This window comes from Merops nubicus, unplaced genomic scaffold, assembly GCF_000691845.1.
Source record: "Merops nubicus isolate BGI_N331 unplaced genomic scaffold, ASM69184v1 scaffold36227, whole genome shotgun sequence".
NCBI lineage: Eukaryota > Metazoa > Chordata > Aves > Coraciiformes > Meropidae > Merops > Merops nubicus.
Genome location: NW_008620235.1, coordinates 1 through 22,012, shown reverse-complemented (window position 1 = coordinate 22,012; position 22,012 = coordinate 1). Strand labels below are relative to the sequence as shown.

Sequence of the window (22,012 nt, the reverse complement as noted above, 5' to 3'; positions counted from 1 at the left end):
AAATCCAAAGGTCTTTCTACTTTGATGTTATGCTAAACTATAACTCTAGTTTGAGCTATGCTAAAAGTTGTATTCACAGTCAGTGAGAACACAGGCATTACCAGATAGGCTGATTTTTTTGTGGGCCTTTCCAAACAAATACTCTGCTTCTCTCTTAGTGAGGTGATTTATCTGCACATTAACTTGATTCCACTTACTTACCCCAAAGATGTGCATAGGATCTTCACATCAGTTTTAACATCACTAATAAATTCTCGTCCTTAGGTACTTGGGAGCAACCACTGGTTACATTCAAGACTCACCACAGAGAGAGAGAAATGAATGGTTCTTACACATTTTTTTGCAATTTACGAAATATAAAGTAGTTCACAGAATTAGCATGCTTGCTACAATTTCAGTGAAAGGATTTGGGTTTCTGATGACTTAACTTTTCAGAGCATGATTTAGCTGTTCGAGTCACTTTATGGCACGCGTAAATGCTGTTCGTACTAACTCTAGTCAGTGATCATCTTATAGATCATCTTTGTGATTTCAGATGTGGTGGTACAGTGGTGTACACAAGGAGACCTACTTGCAGTAGCAGGCATGGATAAGCAAAGCCAGCTGGTTGACCTCAGCAACGGGTCCCTGTTGAAAAGCGCCCTTGTCAAGTTCTACAATGTGCGTGGGGAACATATCTACACTCTGGAGACGCCGGTGCAGGTAGGAGCTAGTTTTGGAGTCAGTTCACAACGCTTTGCTGACATGGTTTTTTCCTACATTAGCTCATTGGTATAGACCTCCAACGTGAAAATAGTTGCAAAACATGCTGAACACATTCTGAAATATGATACAGATAAAAATGCACTATCAATAATTACTATTTGTATTAATGTAGATATCCAAGAGTGCATCTGATTCTAAGGCCCTCTGCACTAGGTATTGTGCTAATAGATAATGAGAAATGGTCTGTTTTCCAAAATCATTGGATCATGAGTGGACAAGATAGATGAAGAAGGTTCTTTTGTTTTATGGATAAGTGACTGAGGAGAAAAAAAATAGGCAACTTGCTTGATGTTGTAGCACAGCCAAGAGGTGGACAGAAATGTTCCAAGTCTAGTAGGATAACTACAGGATTATTCTCTCTTCGTTATTGTTGTAATTTTCTAATGTACAATTAGTTGATCTGATGCAATATTTTATTTTTTATGGCCTAAAATGGAGATGGATGAGTGAGAAAGTGTTGTTTCTGTTCTCACTTTCTGTACAGATTTTCACTGTAACCTTGGTTGTGTTACTTGATGAGTAAATGGCAGCACGTGGCCTGTGTGCTGCTCAGGGGCACAACATGCTTCACAGTCTTCGCTGATGTGTCAGAACCCAGACAAATGTCTCTCTACAGTTTATTTTATTTTCAGCAGAATAGGAGTGACTCCATTCTGCTTTCTGACTGTTCCTAGTGAAAATTAATTTATAATACCTTTCAAATCTAAAAGTGAAGGAAACTACAGATATATTTACTTAATTATGTTTAATGATGATACAATTTATTATCATTTTTTCTTTCAGTACCCTGACCTGGGATGGATACAAAAGGATAATGTAGTAAACCAGCTGCTAAGCTTTTGTGTCTGCTTATATTTAGCATTAACCTCTGCTTATTAATGTTAGCACTCTAATTTAGGTAGAATTCTTTAGTTTTGTAACATATAAAATAATGGTCTCTAAAGCCAACCTAAGTACGTATAGTGACATCTAATGCTGATTTAGGTACCTAAAGGACTTATTCATACACACAGCTTTATTGTCTTAAACGTAGCCCTTTCAGCAAAGTAGCACAGCCCTTTCCTCTCTTGATGGATTCTGGAGAAAACGTATTTATATCAGTGTTGCTTATTCCCAAACCAAATGAAAAGCAAACCTTGTTCTGTTACCTTAGTACCTGAGTACAGGATGTCATGTTAACTGTTGAACCAGTGTAACACTTGGTGTCAAGCTGTGAAATTGTGGTTTGAACATCAGAACTGGTGGGGTCAGGTTGCCTTAAGGTGTGCATGTGTGCAGGCTCTTCTCTTACTGGTTTGTTTCCAGTAAGCTCAAATTCTCCGTTTTTAAAATTCCTTCACCTTGTCTAGTTCTCCCTGTGTCACATAAATTTCTTTTTATATTTTCAGCTCTTCTCCTTTCTCTTCCACTAAATCAGCTGGGAGAAAGTGCATATTGTGGCTGACATGAGGGCTAATTATTTTGCCATTAGATGAGTACTTATAGGACAACTGATAGGTCATACAGAATAGGTAACTGCCAAGAAACTGAAGTATTTCTCATAGTGAATATACTAACATGAGCCTCTCTGCCCTTTCCAGCTGCTAATTTTCACTGAAATTGCAGCATTTCAATGTAATGGAAATTCCTTACCCCATTGTCAGCTTCAGATGAAAAGCCAGCAGTTTCAAAAGTTGTAATTCAGGTTGGAAGTGAAGGGTTGAGGGCTGGCAACCACCACTTGAAAGCATAATCATGGAGTCTCATTTCCTTGAAAAAACAGGATAAAAAATAACATTCAAACTAATATATTTATGTTTATTAAAAACCTATGCACATAAACCTGCCTAAAATTAGAGCCACTGCTCTTCTCTTGTAGTCAGTATTTACTCTCTTTACTTAGTGCATTTAAATTCATATTTACTCAGCTGCAGGAAGAAGTGGGGAGTCTTTCAGAAGGACACCTATACCTGCTCATGTGGACTTATATGCCTCTCTGTATTTGGGTGCTGGTCTAGTGTTATTACCAGCGCAGTGACAGGTATGCTAGAACATTGCTAAGTATTTGGCTTACTAACAAAACCAGATAAAAAAACATAATTGCAACAGAAAATGCCACTAACTTTTGTTATTCTGTGCCTCTACTCTGAAGATGTATGTGCAAAGGTGACAGAGTGAGTCAATGGTCCCAGTGATTTGTCTGATGACAAGTTCATCAGAGTAAATTAATTAGTTTTTTGTACTATGACAGCCTTGTAACGGAATTTTATAAAATTTGTCACTGGTTATTGGAGAAAAGAAAATAATTTCCTCATCTTTAACTCTTCTGCTAAAACTGTTTCTTCTAAAGCAAACAAACGTGACTGGAAAAGCGCATTTAATCTAAATGAGCATTGTTCTGAATATAAAGGTCAAAAAAAGTAAAGCAGCATTGGACATAGAAAATAGTGGATTACAGGTGCAAAACTGGTTTTCCGTGTGGTCCTCTATCCCAAATATTTCATAAAGCTGACATCTGAAAATGTTGTCAGTAAAATACACTGCTTTTCTTTCTGCTGTTTCTATGTCCTGTCTTTGGTAGGATATACAGGAAATGAGATTTTATCCTTTATAACAAAACTCAGTCTAAAACTGATGTAGGATTTGTACACAACTTGATTGGAATGTTAGCTAACATAAAGTCAGTGCAAACCCCAAGGTAGAACAGATTTGGGTAGTTCAAGTTACTCGGCTTGTTGATGACTGTCGTCATGGATCTCTTCAAGGTGTTTTATATGCCACCTTCTCTGGTTTTGGTATCCTCCATCTCGTTTGATTGAGTTTCTTAAGCTCTTGCCTTCAAGTGTAGGATTTTTTAGTTCATAAATCTATTTTGCTGACTATAAAGCTAAAAATATAAAACCCACATAAGGACATCATACTTGTTTAGAAGTATGCAAATGAATGCAGTAGTTTTGCATGAAAAATAATGTTCATGAACAGAGTGTAGAGTTAGCATAGTGTAACAGTCTCTCTTACTCCCTGCTCTGCAGCTTCAATTTGCCCATCCTGGCATGCTGCAAGAATATATTTGCAGAATATAGTGCAAAGAGCTGAAAAAGCATCAGGAAGAGTTGGACAAGTATTGAGCTTCTGCTACACAGAATCAAACTGGTTTGAACCTTGAAAGAATGATGAAAAAATTTCAGAAGGGGCTTTGGAAAGTAAAACTAGGCTTTTATCTTATTGGAAGCAGTTCTATGAAAACTGGGTTCATACTGTGACTCCAGAGAGTTGGTACTGGTTATTTTATACAAAGACCATATCATAAAGGCTGTTTATCAGCTTATAACTATTCAAAAATACACTGTTAATTTCTGTAAAATTTAGCTTCTCACCTTGGTGTACATGAATACCAACTTGATGTACCAAAAATATGTCCTGTTCTTATTAGCTGGCAGTTTTTTCATGGTCCTACTTTTTTAACATTTAAAAATGTGGTTACAGCAGCAGGCTGCCCTCGTGGTCATAATATTTTTATTGGAAGAATATTAATTTCTTATGTTATTTGTTAAATCCTCACAACCTTTTCCTGTCATCCAGCAGGGGTAAGACTAATCAACTCATTCACGACTGTTTTACAGTCTTGCTAAAATTGCTTACCGAAAATGCTGCAACCCAGTTCTGTCAACTTCAGAATTTCTTGTCTGATATACAGATGGGTCTTAATTATGTCAACTAACTATACCTGCTGTCACATCTGAGTGGATACAGCTGCTTCATATCTTCCCATTTGAACTTTAACCAGAGAAATCCCCTATAGGTTCAATTCAAAATTACCTAGCTACCTACTTTCACAAACATCATTTTTTTTGCCCAGTGGCTCAAAGGTGTGGCTTATATTTTGGTTCCTTTTTTGCTTTTTATTATTTTCTTCTTTATATGTCCCAGATTGGACCACCGGAACAAGAACATGGATTTAGAAACCTTAATGCTGATCTCATCTATACACCTATAATTCTACAGTACATTTACATGAGCTTTTGATTTTTTACTACTGTGTAGCTGGTGTAATAACAGATTAAACCCCAAGTGCAATGAAGAAGAAGGATAAGAGTGAACTGAACCCCACAGGTCCCAGAATCATTTGTATAGGCAACAAGATCAGATGCAGAAAAGCTGGAATCACTGAAAAAAAATCAATTTTTATCAGTGTAATATTTTTAATCCCTAACTCAAAGTGGTGTACCAAAGTCTAAATTACAGGAGAGGTTTCCAGGAGTCTTTGCAAAAAATACCCGCTTGCTCTAAACCTGCTGCTGTCAGCAGCATTCTTCACAGCATTTCATGAGCTGGTTCTCTTCTGGAAATGTCCTGGCATCTGCATGAATAGATTTAAGATGATGTGATCCTGCAGAAACTTGGTAGATGTGTAAAAAGCTCTTTTACTAAGGCTTGAGAAGGAGGGTGCAATTTTACATTGAATTCAGATCAAAGGGCTTTGAGAGAAGAGGCTGCCTTTTATGTTACCCTGCTGAGCTGACCTTGCTTACTTTGTCTTCATTTATTTCACATACAGTGTTCAGGTTTGTTGCTTCTGAATTAATGTTGCCTTTCATTTACATCACCTGAAATTAATCCTGTTTAGTTGTTATTCGATGACAACAAACTTCAAGAAGAGTTTGTTTTCTTACAGAAAGATAAATGAACAATAGTTTAGGACTAGCTGGGGAAACATCCTTTAGGGTATCAATAAGAACCTTGATATTTTCCAGAAAGAATCATAGAATCAATGATCTTAAAGGTCTCTTTCAACCAAAACAAGTACAAATGTTAACCCAAATACTGAGCCCTAGGGAACACCACTTGTGACTGGCTGCCAACTGGTTTTAACTCCATTCACTGCAGTTGTTTGTGCCCAGCCATCCAGTCAGTTTTTCATCCACTGAAGTGTACACCCATCCAAGCCACGCCCATCCAGTTTCTCCAGCAAACAGTGTCGAACGTTTTACAGAAGTCTAGGTAGACAACATCCACATCCTTTCCTTCATCTATTAAGCGGGGCCATATAGGCCATAAGATCATCTCTGCTGCAGGAATGGATTGTGATCAGGACTAGAAAATGGAGATGCTTGCCTAAGCAAAGATTATTGCATTGAAGTCTTAGAAATAAATCACTCTAGAAACAGAGAGGATATAAGAAACACCTGCAAATCAAATAAGAGTTTGCTACATGAAAAAGCACGTAAGGCCACAGCAGGGTGATTTCTGACCACATCATAGTCTTTATTGCTTTCATCGCCATGAATTCTTATTAGTTAGTATTGTTCCCACTGTAAATATGGGGAAGAGAACAATGAAGAAGTTGCGTTACTTTCCAGGAGCCATCTATGAATGCTGTGGCAGTACTGGGATGTGCCTGTACAATTCACAAGAGCTGCATGAGCACTGCAGTCATTGCACCTTCCAGCTTTTCTCTGAGAAAAGCAGAGGGGAAAATGTGAGTCTTCACATCATCAGTCTAAAGTGAGAGCCAGCAGGCAACGCACGTCAGAGTTTTACTTACATGTACCATTCACTTGATGATGTTTTGCAGTTGGGTTCTTTCTCCTGAGAAAAATCCTGCTTGTTGCTGGGCTTTCTGCACTGGAATACCATTTTTATTTCATTACCAGTGGGACTCCCAGTGCCAGCAGACAAGGGATTAGTACAAGGAGCAGGCAGGCCACATGGCTCAGGGTTTCTGAGCTCAAGGCAGGCAGCAAGAATCAGCTTGAACAGTGCTTTCATTAACTGAACTGCACACAAGTGATGAAAGGTATATAAATTATGTTCTCTCCTGTAAGAGAGACAGATGAGTGACTTGTAAGATGGAATGTCCATTCCTGCATGCTTTTCTAAGGGGAGTCGACATCCCAGCTGGGGGTACAGATTTCAGTAGATGTAGTTGATGTTCAAGCCCATTCTGAAAGAATGGCAAAAGACCTCCTTGTTTGCCACTTTTTGAGATGTATTTTCAGTCAATATTTCTTGTGATAAAACATCTCATTTCTTTTTCCTTTAGTCCATTATTTCTAATACATAATTGTCATAGAGCTAAATCATATCTTTGTGTTGAAGTTCAAGGCTTTCACCAGATTTTTTTTTTCTCTACAAGTTTGTATCTAAACCCTGGAATTCATTCAGATATTTACAGTTTGTGCTGAGATTTTTCAAGACCTGATGGGATTTTTATATGCCGGTTAGCAACTATCATTAGGCATTATATTTGTTGCTGCATTTCCTTGTTCCTAGCAGAAAAAAAACCAACTGTGTAAACATGGAAAATAAAATTCTCCTGTGCTAGAATCTGCTTGTTTGTTTTCTAAAAGTTGCGATAGGGGTATCAACAGCTTTTTTTCCTTCCTTTTATAGTTAAAATAATGCAAATAAGTAAATGCTTTATGAGGAGCAGTACTTTTGCATTGAACATGGGAGTTCAATTGTTTTTTCTCAGCAGAGTTTGGAAAGAAAGCTGTGGCCAGCTCATAACTGACTTGCTGCAGTAATTGATTCATATCCCTTAGAGTGGGAAGCATAGTCATTAAAAAACATTATTGGAGCAGTATATTTAAAGGTCAAGTCAGATCTGACATTTAGGTGATCTTTCATTTCTCCCAGCCTGTAATGACAGGCTAATTTTCCCTGAACCTCATCTTAAATCTTAGGCCTTTGCTGTAAATGAAATGTTGCTGGGTATTAGGCTTGAGGAGTACCGGGGGACTGACCATTCCATAGGAAAGGAAGGCACCATGTGTCTGTCTGGTGAATCAGTAAGCAAAGACAAACCAATATGAAAAAAGTGCTTTCTGATGAGGTTGAAAATACAAAAGTAAGAAGTGTGAGGTGTGTGTTGAGTCTACATGTCCAAGTATAGGAGTAGAAATATCATGTTCGACCAATGGTACAACACGTGTGGGTATTGTGTGTGCGTGTATTTAAACATGCACCCACTTACATATTGTTTGCATAAACAGAATATGAGGGAACAATAGAATCAGACATTCAGAAGTTTAGAAGATGGCTGAACTGTGGTTGTCTGTTGGGCAACTGTGATGACATAATGCAGTGAGGCAATCTGCTGTTCCCCTGCTCCGCAGTGCTGTGTTGCCAGAGGTCCCAGGCAGCACTTAATGAAAAACCTGTTCCTTGGGAATATGTTTAAGGTTGCAAAGGTTCTTGCACTGGTTCTATATGCATGTCTGCTGAAATAACCTGAGGAGTGAAGTGGTTTCATTCAGCTCTATTTGGATGAACAAAGGCCTGTCTGGCTGTGATAGACTGGGTTATGATAGCTGGGATATTAGACTTCTCTCTGGCATTAAACTCCGTCTGATAAATAAACACTTCTATGCTAAGTCATATACTTGTTTGTTCCTTCACCGTATTTATAGGTAAGCTTTAGTTGATACAAGGGGAACAGAAGGATGTAGTTTGGATCCTACAGTAATGCTCAGTTCTGCCCATACTGGGTTTCAGCCCTTGGGGAAATCAGGGTCACTTCTACTGGTGCCTTTCTGAGGTTGCCATATAATACATGTGGCAGGTACCTACCTAACTTGTGTCAGTGCCTTTTCAATCGTGTTTATTTTGCAAGCAGCTTGAACTGTCTCATTACTTCCAGAGAGTATGATGGCTGAGCCACACTCTCAAATCATGAAAATACCAAACAGTAAGGGGTACTTTCTGAGATCTCTCATCAAATTTAAGGCTCTGTCCCACAGACTGTGGTTATGACAAGCCATGTAATAATTATTGATGGTACACAAAGGATTTCTCCATTCTTTTGAAGTTCCTCACAACAAAATGCCTTTAGCAATTACTGTGAAAATCACAAGGTTCACATGTGGCTGCTTTCTATTTGCATATCAGTCAGCCTGAAGGTTTGTGCCTCTGTGGAAGCGTGTGTGTGTGTGTGTCATGTTGCCTAGATGAAATGAAAATGAAGCCTCTTCATTCCTCCCACTTTAAAACCAATATTTTCCTTGAAATATAAATTTAGGATAAGATGACGTAGCAGGGAAGATCTTCTCTCTGAAAAAGTTGTTTCATCCAACCCTTGATCATGATGATAGACGTTGATACAGTGCTGTGCAGCTGCATTTTGCTTCATATCATTCACATAAAACCATCTTGTCCCAGTTTCTCACCTTTAAGCATCTTGAATTTGTAACTGAAGGGAAACCATTTTTCTTCAGACTAGATTAGTAGCTTCTGGGCTGATCTAACCCAACTGTCTGGGTACTGTATTCCTAGAGAGGAGTGGATAAAAGTTACTACGGATGGTCTTTTGACCCTGTGTTCTGTATAGTAATTCTTGTTTGGTGCATTTTGTGAAAAGCAAAGATGTTCCAATAGACACCCTGACCTTTCCTTAAATATAGTTCATAATTTAGCTGAAAAAAACATTTTTTCTTAAACTTTGGAGTGCCATGGACTGTCGAAAGAAAGGAGCCCTTCACAAAAAGGAGTAAACTTTTTGTGATTCACTGAATAGAGCCTGCCACATAGAATTTTTCACAGAGTGAGACTTTCTTCTTTACTGTGTGTTATTTATTTGTATGGAGATAGTGGCTATGCGATTGAAATTCCATACAGTATGGAATCTGAAAATACAAAGGCTTTGTAACACAAAGCCAAGAGATGACAGATGGATGAGCTAACGCTCATGAAATGCAAAAGTAATAGTGATAGGGCTATAAGATGTCACAGCACACTGGTGCTTTACACAAAGAATCTGGGATATAGGAAAAGTTTAGAGAGCTCCTTGCAAGCACAACTCAGTATTCTTACATGAACTCTTAATATTTATGCAGCGGGGAACAATGTCCAAAGCAGCATTTGAGTTTGTTGTTATTCTGCTCCATGTTCTGCCACTTAGTACCAGTCACCCCTGACTCTTTCTGGTTTTGCTGTCATGAACTGAGACATTTCTGAATGTAGACAAGCAGAAGACAAAAGGCCATTCTTTGTTTTGTTCCCAGTGCACTTTCACAGTTCCCTTCCTCTGGGAATAGTTCAAAAGAGACACTGCAGCAGAAGACTCGGTGCAAGACCAGAAAGCCAGCTGGGTTTTGTTCAGTAGTTTGCTAAGTGTCTCTGTGCATATAATTTAACTTTTTAGTTGTAAAACATGAACTGTTACCAGTGGATGAGGATTAATTAGATGACTGAAAAAGTCATCTGGTTACAGTATCAAAATACCCTCCTTTTGAACGCTGTGTGACTTATCCTATCTAGGTAATTCACTTGATAGACAATTCCTTGCGTGAAGAGCTTCAAGCCTTTTGAGTAAAAAGGACTGTATAAACATCTACTGCTGTTACTGATAATTTCAGATGTTCACATTCTTCTCTTTGTGGGCAATACCATGCACTTCTAAGTTTCTGGAAGACTTAGGGGAATATGATTGCTGTTGAATTCATGCGATCACTTGCTGTGCCACTATCCTGGGGAGAAGTCCAGGCTTTTTTTTAAAGTTGTGCCCTTTTCCTCCCCGTGCAGCGTCCCATCATCTCCATCTGTTGGGGTCACAGGGACTCGCGCCTGCTGATGGCCTCTGGACCTGCTCTGTACGTTGTCAGGGTGGAGCACAGGGTGTCCAGCCTGCAGCTGCTGTGCCAGCAGACCATCGCCAGCTGCCTGCGGGACGACAAGGACATCAGCAAGCTGACCCTGCCCCCTCGGCTCTGCTCGTACCTCACCACTGCCTTTATACCAACAATCAAGGTAAAAGGGAAGAAGCCTGTGTATGTGAGGAAGAGGAGAGGGTTGCTTCATTTCCCCCCATGGTGCTCCTAAGTGACAATGGATAAATTATAAGATATTATAATTATCATAATTATGATTTTAAAAGCTTGATCAAGGGTCATTTCTGTCCTCTTCAAGAGACCACTGATCCACTTGGTGCCTATTAACATCTGGAAAGAAGGCTCACACATGCTGATCTGCATTGTTCCATGGGGATGGCCTTTCCAAGGCCATCTCAAGGATAAAATATGCTGGTGACTCACAGACTTAGGAAGAAGCTCATGCTGGTGATAATACTGCATCACAGTTACAGAGGAGATTCACAGTGGTAAAACTGTTGCCTCCCTACTTGTTACATGTGTCCTTATATTGCCAGGAAAATTGTACCTAAGACCTGTGGCTGCCCAAGTATTTCTACTGACAGTGAGTTCTGCTAGCCTTACTGTTCCAGTGGTGCCATGGAAAAATGAACCAAATGTTGTGCCTTTTCCTGTACCACTAGCAGAGCCATCTGCTCAACCCTTTTCTTTCATGGTTTTGCCCTCAGTCACATCTCAAGATTTCTGAACTCTTTATCACAGCCTATAACCAAGACCATTGGCTGGTAAATGCTCTACATTCAAACATAGATTTTTGTGTTATGTATCTTTTGTGTATGTGTTACAGCATTCTCTCAAGCCAGTGCTTGTTAAAACAACACAGAGCTAGAATAACTAATCTGAAATCAGTGGCAGTGGCCCATCTTAAATGAGAACAAATTATGTCTATAAAATAATGATTCAGCACAGTTCCGTTTGGGTACTGCTAATCAGGGCAACCTCTGCAACTGTGAAACACTTCATTTTCCAGAGAAGAATAAATGCCTTGCTGTAACTGTAACTTCTCCATGTCCAAAGAAAAGATGCAGAGCATTTAACAGACCAGTGGTTCTCAGTTCTTTCTTTTACTTCTCCCTAGTATGCTTTCTGTGTTGTCCCAGAGACATCCCTGCAGCTCTCTAGAGTGTCAGTGATGCTTGCTTGGCTGTTAGGGAATGCAGAGGATAGGGTGGGGTGGAATGGGATGAAGGCAGCAGCTGTCTATAGCAAGACTGGGAGCTGTGATGGAGATCCGAGGGGCATAGGCAGTACAGGGGCACACCATTGCTGGCAACAACAGAAGTGTCACCTCCTAGAGGAGATGCTGGCATGGGGAGTAGTCACGGGGCTGCATAGCTGAGAAGCTGAAGCAGGGTTCCCAGAAGCCATGTGCCTCGACTGTTTCATGGGTGTTCTTAGAACCTTCTCAGCACTGCTTTGTACTTCCCCCTGGCTCTCCCCCAGCCATGTCTTCCCACCTATGTTGTCAGCTGTGCCTCCAGTGCCTGGCAAGGCACCCTCTTCCCTGCATACATTTCTTTTCCCCCCTCCAGCTCTAGGACTATGTTACAGATCACTCCTCAGCACATATCCATATTGCCAGGTTAAGGAGACTCCTTTTTTCCCCTACTTTTTTTTTCCTGTATTTTCATTTTGAAATAAACTGTGTTGACATACAATTTAGTAGTATTTGTGTCATACAGGCTATATTGTCCAAGACAAAAGCAGTCTAACTGCTTTAGGACTGAGCTTCTCATGGATTAATGCAGTGTTCTGGGAAGCAGGGCAAAATAACCCACCCTGAGCTTTGTTTTCTTATTTCTCTACATTGCACATAAATGGGCCCTCAGCAATGTTGAGTCCTGTGCTCAGAAGTGATGTAAGAAATAGGAGCTTCTTCCAGAGCTGACAGCATTGTAGCACAGTGGTGTGTCATGTCCCAGTACTAACCAGGACTGTGGACCTGAGAGGCTAAGCTCACTTGGAGGGCCAGCAAGAGGCAAGATAGTCTGAGGCTTAGACTTGACCACATTACGCAAGTCAAAAGAGAAGTTTGTGATAAAGCTAGGACTTGAAGACAGGTTTGTTGTCTAATTCAGTGCTCTAACCACAGGTCCAACCTTCTTTTTGATGTAACTACGTTTAGTTTTCTTTATACAGCTGCTTTTGATCTAACAAAATAATACACAGTCACTATGTCTTGCACGTGGGTCCTGCATAACTCATGCAGTAACATGTACTGATCTTGATCTGCCAAGTTGGCATTGGGTTCAAATTCAGTTAGTTCTGTTGGGATTAAGTCATCACAGAAAACAAACAAACAAACAACACAGTAACCTATAGGAAACTTTCTCTTTCCTTCCTTCATTTAATTAAGCCTCCTATCCCAGACCCAAACAATATGAGAGATTTTGTCAGCTACCCAACAGCTGGTAATGAACGGCTTCACTGCACGATGAAGAGGACAGAAGATGACCCAGAGGTCGGTGGTCCATGTTATACTCTGTACCTGGAATACCTTGGAGGACTGGTGCCTATCTTGAAAGGACGTCGTATCAGCAAGTTGCGGCCAGAATTTGTTATCATGGATCCTAAAACAGATGGAAAAGCAGGTAGAATGGAATTGTTGCTCTGTATAAAAACTTATTTAGCATTACTTTAGATGTTAAATCCTCAGGAGTTAAAGAAAATCTATATATGCAGCATGGATTGTGGCATCTGATTTTTTTTTTCTGATGTGAAAAAAAAAACATACCATGCTGTCTTCTGTTTTACAAAGAGTACTTCTTGCATTTTGAACAGTGTGGAATAGATTTTTATTTAGCAGAAAATATTCTTTAGTCTCAATTTTGAAATTAATTGAATGCTGTTCAGCCCTCTGAATCATGTTCGCTTGAGTTTCAACCATTGAAAATTTGGAATTTATACCAGGGAGGATGAAGAATGGTTAATTTCCTCTGCATAGTTTTATCTCAACTGCTGGCTGTGGATCAGATTTATGCTTCTGATGACTGATAGTTGTAATTGATATCAGTTTTCTGAAGCAGCACTTACATTTCCTGGGGCCTGTCTTGATAGATGAAATCTATGGAAACAGCTTGATTTCCACTGTGATTGACAGCTGCAACTGCTCGGACTCCAGCGATATCGAACTGAGTGATGACTGGGCAGCAAAGAAATCACCAAAAATCAGTCGGGCTAGCAAGTCACCCAAACTCCCCAGGTAATAAGTTCTTAGATCTCTTTTTCTCCTCCTTGCCTTTGTTTCCTATGGTATATTTTCAAATTCCTAAGTCCACGCATAGGTGGCATAGGTCCTGGCATAAGTGTCACTGCTGCTGTGGTGACCTTGCAAGAGAGACTCAACAAATGGATCTTCCTAAACACAGGGTTGATAAGCTTCTGTAATGATATGCAAAATAAGCTTATTATTCATCTGTTTGCTTTCTTGCCAGCTCTTCATTATATTCATTATGTACATAGACAGAACCTTCTGGCTGCACAGAGCCTCACTGATGTCTGTGATGCTTCTCAAAGGCATTGACATCTGTCTGCCAGCTTCATGTTATGGGGGTGAGGCCCTGACGCCTTATAGCTGCGTCTGACTCTGGAAAAACTTAATATTGTGAGCTTCTCCTAGTAAAGCCTAGAAAATGCATCTCTTTATATGTGAACATGAAGTGTGAAATACCAAACCTTAGTTTAGTGATACTTGACAAAAGAATCACCAGTTTCTGAGCCTGAAACTGAAATGGAGCAGGAAAAACAACTATCCTTCGTCCTTGGTTTTCTAAAACCATACTTTTGAAATGTAACTTTCATTAGTTATTTTTTCTGCCAGTGAGCTTTTCCATGTGCTTGATCTCTTATGCATGGCCCTGTTTGTATAGTGGGAGGTAGGGATAACTTTAGGCTTAGAGTAAGAGCACTGATGAAGTTTGTGGAGCATTGGTTTGCTCTACGTGGTGATTTGCCAGCTGAGGTGTCATGTTTCCATTTCTTGAGACTTTGCTGAAAGCACATAGTTGAAATAGCTCAGCCTTACACCTTTTTATAGATTAGTGGAAATTATATTGCATCTGGTAGAACTGCTGTGAGCTTTGTTAAATGAATCAGAAGGCATCTGGGCAGAGTTACTGCAAGTGTGTCAGGCCTTATATATCTTTAAATATGACCCATAACTCTCCATCCTGTAGACTCTACAGTTTTCATTGGACATTTAGAGGACACCACACCCATTGTCTTCATTATGTTTTTACATTAAAAGACATGAATTTTGTGCATTTTTGTGTGCACATTGATGATTCTAATTATTGCTTTCTTTTCAGAATCAATATAGAAGCGCGCAAATCTCCAAAGATGTCACGAGCTGCACAGGAGATATCAAGATCACCAAGGTTACCAATAAGGAAACCTTCTATTGGTTCACCAAGCCTAACCCGAAGAGAGTTTCCTTTAGAAGATATTACTCAGGTATTGAGGACGTTGTTACCAGACTTGAGTCCAAATGTGTCTCTTTCCAGAGGCAGCAAGTTGTAATATAGATACAATGATGATTAATAAGAGTTTTCATTTAACTGTAGTAACAAGATGGAACAACCAGACAATTGCACCTTCCAGGTCAATGTTCATGCTTGAAAGTGTCAATGGAATAGGTGTTGTTTGATAAATCCTGGCATCACTGACTTCTGACAGTGTGAATCCATGTGAGACATTTTATTCTTGGTGATGGTGTTGGCTGCTTAAAAGCATATGTGAAAATGCTTCATCAGTTTCTCAGAGCAATCTTAATGCCACCATAGTTCTCTGATTTGCTAGGGACTGCAGAGATAAGGAAATGCTTGCTTCAGAGGGCTACATGTTCTCTGTTTCATAATTAGCATGGAACAGCCTTAATTGGTAGGAAGGGAAGGAATTGGCTTATGTGGTGTTCAAGGAATTAGCTTATGTGGTGTTCATGTCCTGTGGGTAAATTAAACTTAACAGGCTGGAGAACTGTCTGGGTTATGTGTTTTAGTAATACCAGTCTGTGTTCTTTTAATTTTGTTTTATTTCATTTCAGTTGGGTTTTTTTCTGCTCTGTCATTTCACTTTTTCCTTTATATTGAAACATTCTAAATCACGTAGCAGTGGTAGATAGGACCAAAAGTCCTTTGAATAGGGCAAGAGACCAGGCTTAGATCCTGCTTCTAGAGATGACAGCATAACTCTTGGCCTTTGACAAAATCTCTTGGTCTTTCAGGCCCATAATTTGATCACTGTGGAAGCAGTGGTTGGGGAAGCTGCTTTGGAAGCTCCAGGAAAAATATGTTTGTTGTTATGAGTAATTAATCTGTCTTATTTATTGTTCTATAAGGCAGTTGGTAAGCATAGAACCAAAGGGCAGGATGTATTACGTCCCAAAATACAGAATAGCCACACTCTTGTTGGGCAGGAGAAGCAAGCATCTAAAACCAGACCTGTTCTCACTGAGCAGCCATCATGATGTTCAGCTCTTCAGCAGGTTTAGTTAGCCTGTGTGGCTGTTGTGTGCATCGTTTCTGATGGGGTATCAAAATGAGACTTCTAATGTCTGGGTATAACAGGTGCTACATAGGCAAGAGAAGCTGAAATTGTGTTATCACAATATCTTGATTGTTCTGCAGTTTCTTTATTAGAGCTTGATACAGATTTTATTAGGTGAAAATGGTCTCGTTTTTGCTTTGCAGCACAACTACCTTGCTCAGGTCACATCTAATATCTGGGGAACCAAATTTAAAATTGTGGGTTTGGCTGCTTTCCTACCAACTAATCTTGGTGCAGGTAAAAGCAAATTCTATCTATTTTTTTGCATGTCAAACTGTTTCTCACTAACAACAAACTTACGCCACGTCATTCTTTTTAAGTGATTGAAAGGCTTCTTTAACAAAGCACTTATTTACTGTGGACAGTAGGAATTAGATTTTACAAAATTCACTGTAACTAAAAGAGATGAAAATCTATAAATGCAATAATGAGATGATCAATAAAATGTTAAAAGTCTCAGTTGTAATGAAAAAGAATAATTAACAGTCAAGCCCATACCTTTATTTTTACAGTCTATTTGAATAAAACTCAAACAAATAAAGAAAATTATTGCAAGAAGACTATAAAAATCATAGGGTTGAAATTACTGTGATAGAAATATTTTTAGAAGCCATATTGTTATAGTCATTTAGCTACTAATTATACCGAAATAATGTTAAAAAAGCTCTTACAGCAGCATGCTGAAGACCCTCGAAGTTAGTGCATAGGTTTTTCTTATGGTTCTCTTGCTGGAGCATCAGTAAATTGGTAGCTTTCATTAAAAGTAGCAGCTGTCTATTCTATTGACCTTTTTCTGGGTAGGTCAATTCTACCTAGGTAGTGCTGTAGAAAGGAAGAAGGCTAAGTAAAGAACAGGGTGCCACCACTGAGCTCTGAACTGAAATATTAATGGAAGTTTAGGAGTTCTACAAGCTCTTTGGAAAACTTATTTTGTCCTGTATTGCATTATACAGTTAGGTCAGGACATAGTGATGCCCTGGTTGCAGAATTAGCTATGTAGATAACTTTTGTGGCTATATTGACTACTACCAACAAGAGATGGAGTCTCAACTACTGGGGAGAGGACCTTCTCTGGCCCAGCCCCCAGGCAAAGGTTGTCCTCTCACAATGTTGTCACCCTGGGGACAACCAGTGCTACTGTAGGGCACTGGCACCTTTTACTTAGTCAGGCGTTATGGAAACCCTCAGGTTTGTTCCAGCCACCTTTTTTATTCCAAACTAATTTATAACTTTCTGACATCTGCATTTGCAGTTTTTGTCAAAAGATAGTTTAAGAGTGACCCTGCTGGGTCAGACCAGAGGTCATTCTAATTCTCCCATTGTCAGTGACAGATAGGTAGGGAAGGATGTAAGTGTAGAGGAAGTGTACAGTGATAATTTCTTCATATGTTCTCCCAATCTACAGTCATTTGGGTCCCAGGGACTTCCTGAGCCAGGAGGGGTTTCTTTGTTTGTAGTAATCCTCAACAGTTTTCCTTCCTGAGAGCTTTCCAGTTTTCCCCTAAACTCATGGAAGTCAGTAGCATCCTGTGGTGGAGAGTTCCAAACGCAGAATGGAAAAACTTATTTTCCTTCCCAAAAAATAGATTTGAATACAAAATGAAGTAATTCATTTAACTGCTGAGATGCTGCTTTTGTTTAAAGAGAAATAGCTGAAAGGACCAAGCTCCTTTATCCTGCTTGTGCAAAGTGTTACATGGTGGCTTGGCAGAGTGGCCCGTACACACATTTGTTTGTTAATGCATTAAATAGAGTCTTAGACTTTCTGACTGCTTTGAAGTGAGTCTTCTTAGTTCTAGATGCTCTTTGTGTAACATTTTCTTAATTCTTATTATATTTTTTCTCCAGTAATATATAAAACCAGTTTGCTGCATCTGCAGCCCAGGCAGATGACAATTTATCTCCCAGAAGTGCGGAAGATTTCAATGGACTACATTAACCTACCTGTCTTTAATCCAAATGTTTTCAGTGAAGACGAAGATGATTTACCAGGTAAGGATGAGCTTGAGGTCTGCCACGTTATGGGTTAAGCTAGATGCGGGACAGATCACTTGTGTCACTAGACCACTTTGGTAAACACACAAATAAAAATCCTTTAGTCCAATGGGGTCCTGTAGAACTCAATTAGAATAAGGCTAGTGTGTATTACAGACGTTGTTTTCTAAAGTATGTGGAAAATACAATTCCTTATAGAGCTTCTGAGTTTCAAATTCATTGGAACATTAATCAGCTTCTATTTAGTATGCTAAGAATTCTCTGTAGACTGAAGCCTTGTGTTCTACATCTTTGTAGGACAGAATTGTGATGTGTTGGAAGCCCAAAAGGATCGGTTTTGTGACCTAATGGCAGCAAAGCACAGCGTGCTGATAGGAGCTGGGGTTGGAGGGCAGGCTCCCATAAAACTCAGCACCATTGGAGAATTGATAAAAGCCCATTTGGAATTTCATCAGAGGGTCTAAAATAGTAAAGTAGTCTATAAACAAGCAGGATCAGGAAGAATTTCTCATTTCACTGAGATGTAAGGTAGCAGCAGATTCAAGCACTGCAGGGAAGGCTTGGGTGCAGGTGATGTGACTGTGGCAGGTGAAAAGGAGTGGAAGTACTCAGGACATCCTCCAAAAATGACAAAAAATCATCAACAAAATAATAACACATAAAAATAACAAATAATAGACAAGATAAAGTAATACATTTTCAGAATTTTCACATCAGTGAGAAATTCCTTTTGCCAGGTCACAGGTTTTTGTAAGTACAGGAGTTGCCAGCATGTCAGTACCCTTTGAGGAGGAAGGAGTGTGAGCACTGCAAAGCAATTAAAAGTGTCTCCTGAAATAAATGGAAGTACTCCCATTATTTCAGACCAAGGTTTTGACTGCTGAAATCACCACAGCTTTTATCTGACCAAGCATCTGAATAGTCCTCTGAACTTCTAAAGAAACACTCGTGTGCTTAAACTTAAGCCCATTCTTTCACAGTCTCGGGCTTGGTTTGCCTAATTTATGTCTATGTGATATTGACTTGTAGGATCTGAATTAAATAACAGAGATCGATATTTGTATATATATTATGCATAGGAAGCACTCAAGATACTGTTATGGAGCATGGTCCAAGCTGACAGAAAGTAAAATTAAATAGAAAGAAGAAGTTACTATAAAGTTTTTGCATCACTGCCTGAAAGTTGGATTAGATCTGCAATATCAATTTTTTTATATTATTCTAAAAGCTGAAATGGTACTCAGAATTGCAGGTTGGTGAACACCACATAAATACAGGCAAGACGGTTAGAGAGTTTTGTTACAGCTCTTTGAGAAGGCTAGTAAAAGAATCATACTACCCTGTCCTCCTTAACAGCCTTCCTCTTCTTGTCCACTTATTTCTTCCCAATTTCTTCTGAAAATTCATTTCTGACTTAGCAAATGGAGACGAGTCTTCAGAAACATTTTTGGTGATATCATTTCTTAAAGCCTGCATATAAAGGAAGAAAGTGCCATATACTAACAGGAAAAAAAAATATTGCAGTATAAATAATGATTATACAACAGATTTAAAAAAAAAAAAACACAGTAGAAAGCTGCTCTTGTATAGTGGAATATGCGTAGTGAGGTACTCTTAGGACAGGGGTTTTTTACATAGTAAAGATTTGGCAAGGCAAATGGACAAGGAATTGATTTAACTTGCAAATTATGCAAACAAAACAATTAAAAACCGTTGGAGAAATGAAAAAAAAATTGGATTAAAACACATTGGGTTATTAAGCAACACTGCAACAGAAGAGATTTTGTTTGATAAGGCACGTAATACACGACAGCAACATTATGGATTGCTCAAGGCAGGCTAACAATTACACCTCAAGCTCTGGCAGAGAAATTGCTAACCTGCAGGCATCAGGATGAGAGCATGACAACCAGGCACAGAACCGTGCTGCCTGAGGGTCAGTGAAGTTTAGCTGTCAGTCGTCTTCTAAAGGAATGAACAGAACTACTGTAAAAATTTGCCAGCATAGCCACAGACCCATCTGTACACGTACCACGTTCATGGCTGATGCTGATAAGAGCCTGATGCTATCAGAAATATAATTACAGGGCATAGGGAGGTGATTAGAATTTTAATTACAAATTAATTAGTAACTGGGCAGCAGCTGGAAGAGTCCTGACTAATGGATCTTTTGCCTGATCTGGTCTTGCAAGTCAGAGGTCTCCACAGAATTTGGCACACTTAAATGATCTTGGATATGACTCTAGGATCCTGGATATTAGTCTCTAGTCTCTTTTCCTCCCATAAACCTGCTGATGCAACTCACCATTTTCCATGTTTTTAATACAGGAAAATTAATAACTTATCTGCAGTATTCTGGGGATTTTAATATAGTATTCACTATTTCCACTCATTATTATATTTTGTTCCTTCTTGACTGCTGCAGCTGTACTTGATTCCACTGTCCTCATTTCACTGCTGTGCTCCAGCTTTTCAGTGGTAGTTTCTGTTGGAATCAGTCTCGCCACTTTTTGCAAAAGGAATTGCAAGCAATTCAACAAGCTTAAGATCATCAGAATTGCTTCTTACCTTGCTCTCCGTTGTTCACCACCACCGCATGTGGGAATTTTTTCCTATATACATTTGCTTCTTTTCAGGTTTCTGATTGCAGTCTGTCCAAACACTGATGCTGAAGTTGCCCTGACTACAGTGCCCATTTCTTGAATCTTTTTGGCTTCCCCTCTATTTCCACACATCTTTTCCTTACAAAACTTCTTTCGAGAACTTCTGTAAGTTATGTCTGTATTCCATCCTACTCCTCTCTCTCTCTTTTATTCATCTTCCTACTTTTTGCATTATTGATTGCTTTGTCACCCACTATACATAAGACATAATAATACTTCCCTTTTCCCGGCTGTTGCCTGTATTCTCCAGTTTTCCTAAGCTCATGGAGTCTGAGAACATCATACCAGATACTATACAGTGCAAGTCTTTGACTTTTCTTTTTTGTTTCCTCCACTTTTTTTTTCTTTTCTCTTTCCTTGATGACAACAAATGTCCAAGTCAAAACTCCTAGCTGCTGTCAGATCAAGGGCAGGCTCGACGAGCATCATTTAGTCTTGCTGCTGAAGCTCAGTTCAGCATGGCACTGTGCCACCTGACTGGCTATACAGGGAGTCAGCATGGGCCAGTGGGGACTTTTTTGTGCCTTCACCATCAGGTAGCAGCAGTGCTAGAGAAAGCTAGGAGGCCACATTAGTGGCCTTAGGACTAGGGGAAAAGAAGAGATGACAGCAATGACAGGTCTGTGAGTGTATTTTCATTTCTATTGCTTGTTGGTGTATTTAGTATCAAAAAACTTACCTAAAAACTGGAGAGTCCTAATTCAGCAAAACCTTCATTGATTTGAGTAGGAGTAGTTAAAATTGGCTGATAAGGGAATTGTAATTCAGACTCATTAGGTAAATTCCTTGCTCTGTGAAAGTCGGTGGCAATCAGCGTAGACTGAAAGTCAGATCTGAACTTACCTCTAAGCAGCAGTCCCAAGAATTTACTTTAAAGTTGACTGCCAGCTGTTACAGTTGGAATCAGAGAAGACAGGGTGGCTTAAGGGCTGATCCATTGGTTTTCAGAGCTGATAGTGCTCCATCCAGATGCAGCGGAGTAATTAAGCAAGTACATAAAAATTGCAGGTAATTTAAAAAGTCAAAGGTAAAGTGGAATGACAAAGCACGGAGGACACACGGTGCTTTTTCTCCTTACTAGCTTTAAAACACAATTTATTCCCACTTCCTGCATTTTATGTCAACGCCACCATGAAATTTGGAGCCAGGGTGGCCCCACAGCAGTGGCCTCACCCCTGCCCGCGAGGGGACCAAGATGGAGGAGTCGGGGGTGGCGGGTGATGTGCTGTGTTGTGGTTCATTGCAGTGCCCGGCGTACCCGGAGCCCCCACCAGCAGCCCGCCCTGCACCGTCAACATCCCCATCGCGCCCATCCACAGCTCGGCCCAGGCCATGTCGCCCACGCAGAGCATCGGCCTGGTCCAGTCGCTGCTGGCCAACCAGAACGTGCAGCTGGACGTGCTGGCCAACCCGCCGGCC

At 39.8% G+C, this 22,012-nt stretch overlaps 1 protein-coding gene across 1 annotated transcript; it reads left to right on the top strand.

Moving 5' to 3' along the window:
- Positions 1-516: 516 nt before the first annotated feature.
- LOC103776545 (tubby-related protein 4-like) lies at positions 517-21,991 on the top strand (the record flags this gene model as incomplete). The annotated part of the gene is made up of 8 exons (XM_008944056.1): positions 517-702; positions 10,267-10,491; positions 12,748-12,982; positions 13,449-13,593; positions 14,699-14,843; positions 16,079-16,172; positions 17,784-17,927; positions 21,840-21,991. Coding segments are annotated over 8 exons (1,326 nt in total), but the record flags the coding sequence as incomplete, so codon positions are not given.
- Positions 21,992-22,012: the final 21 nt, after the last annotated feature.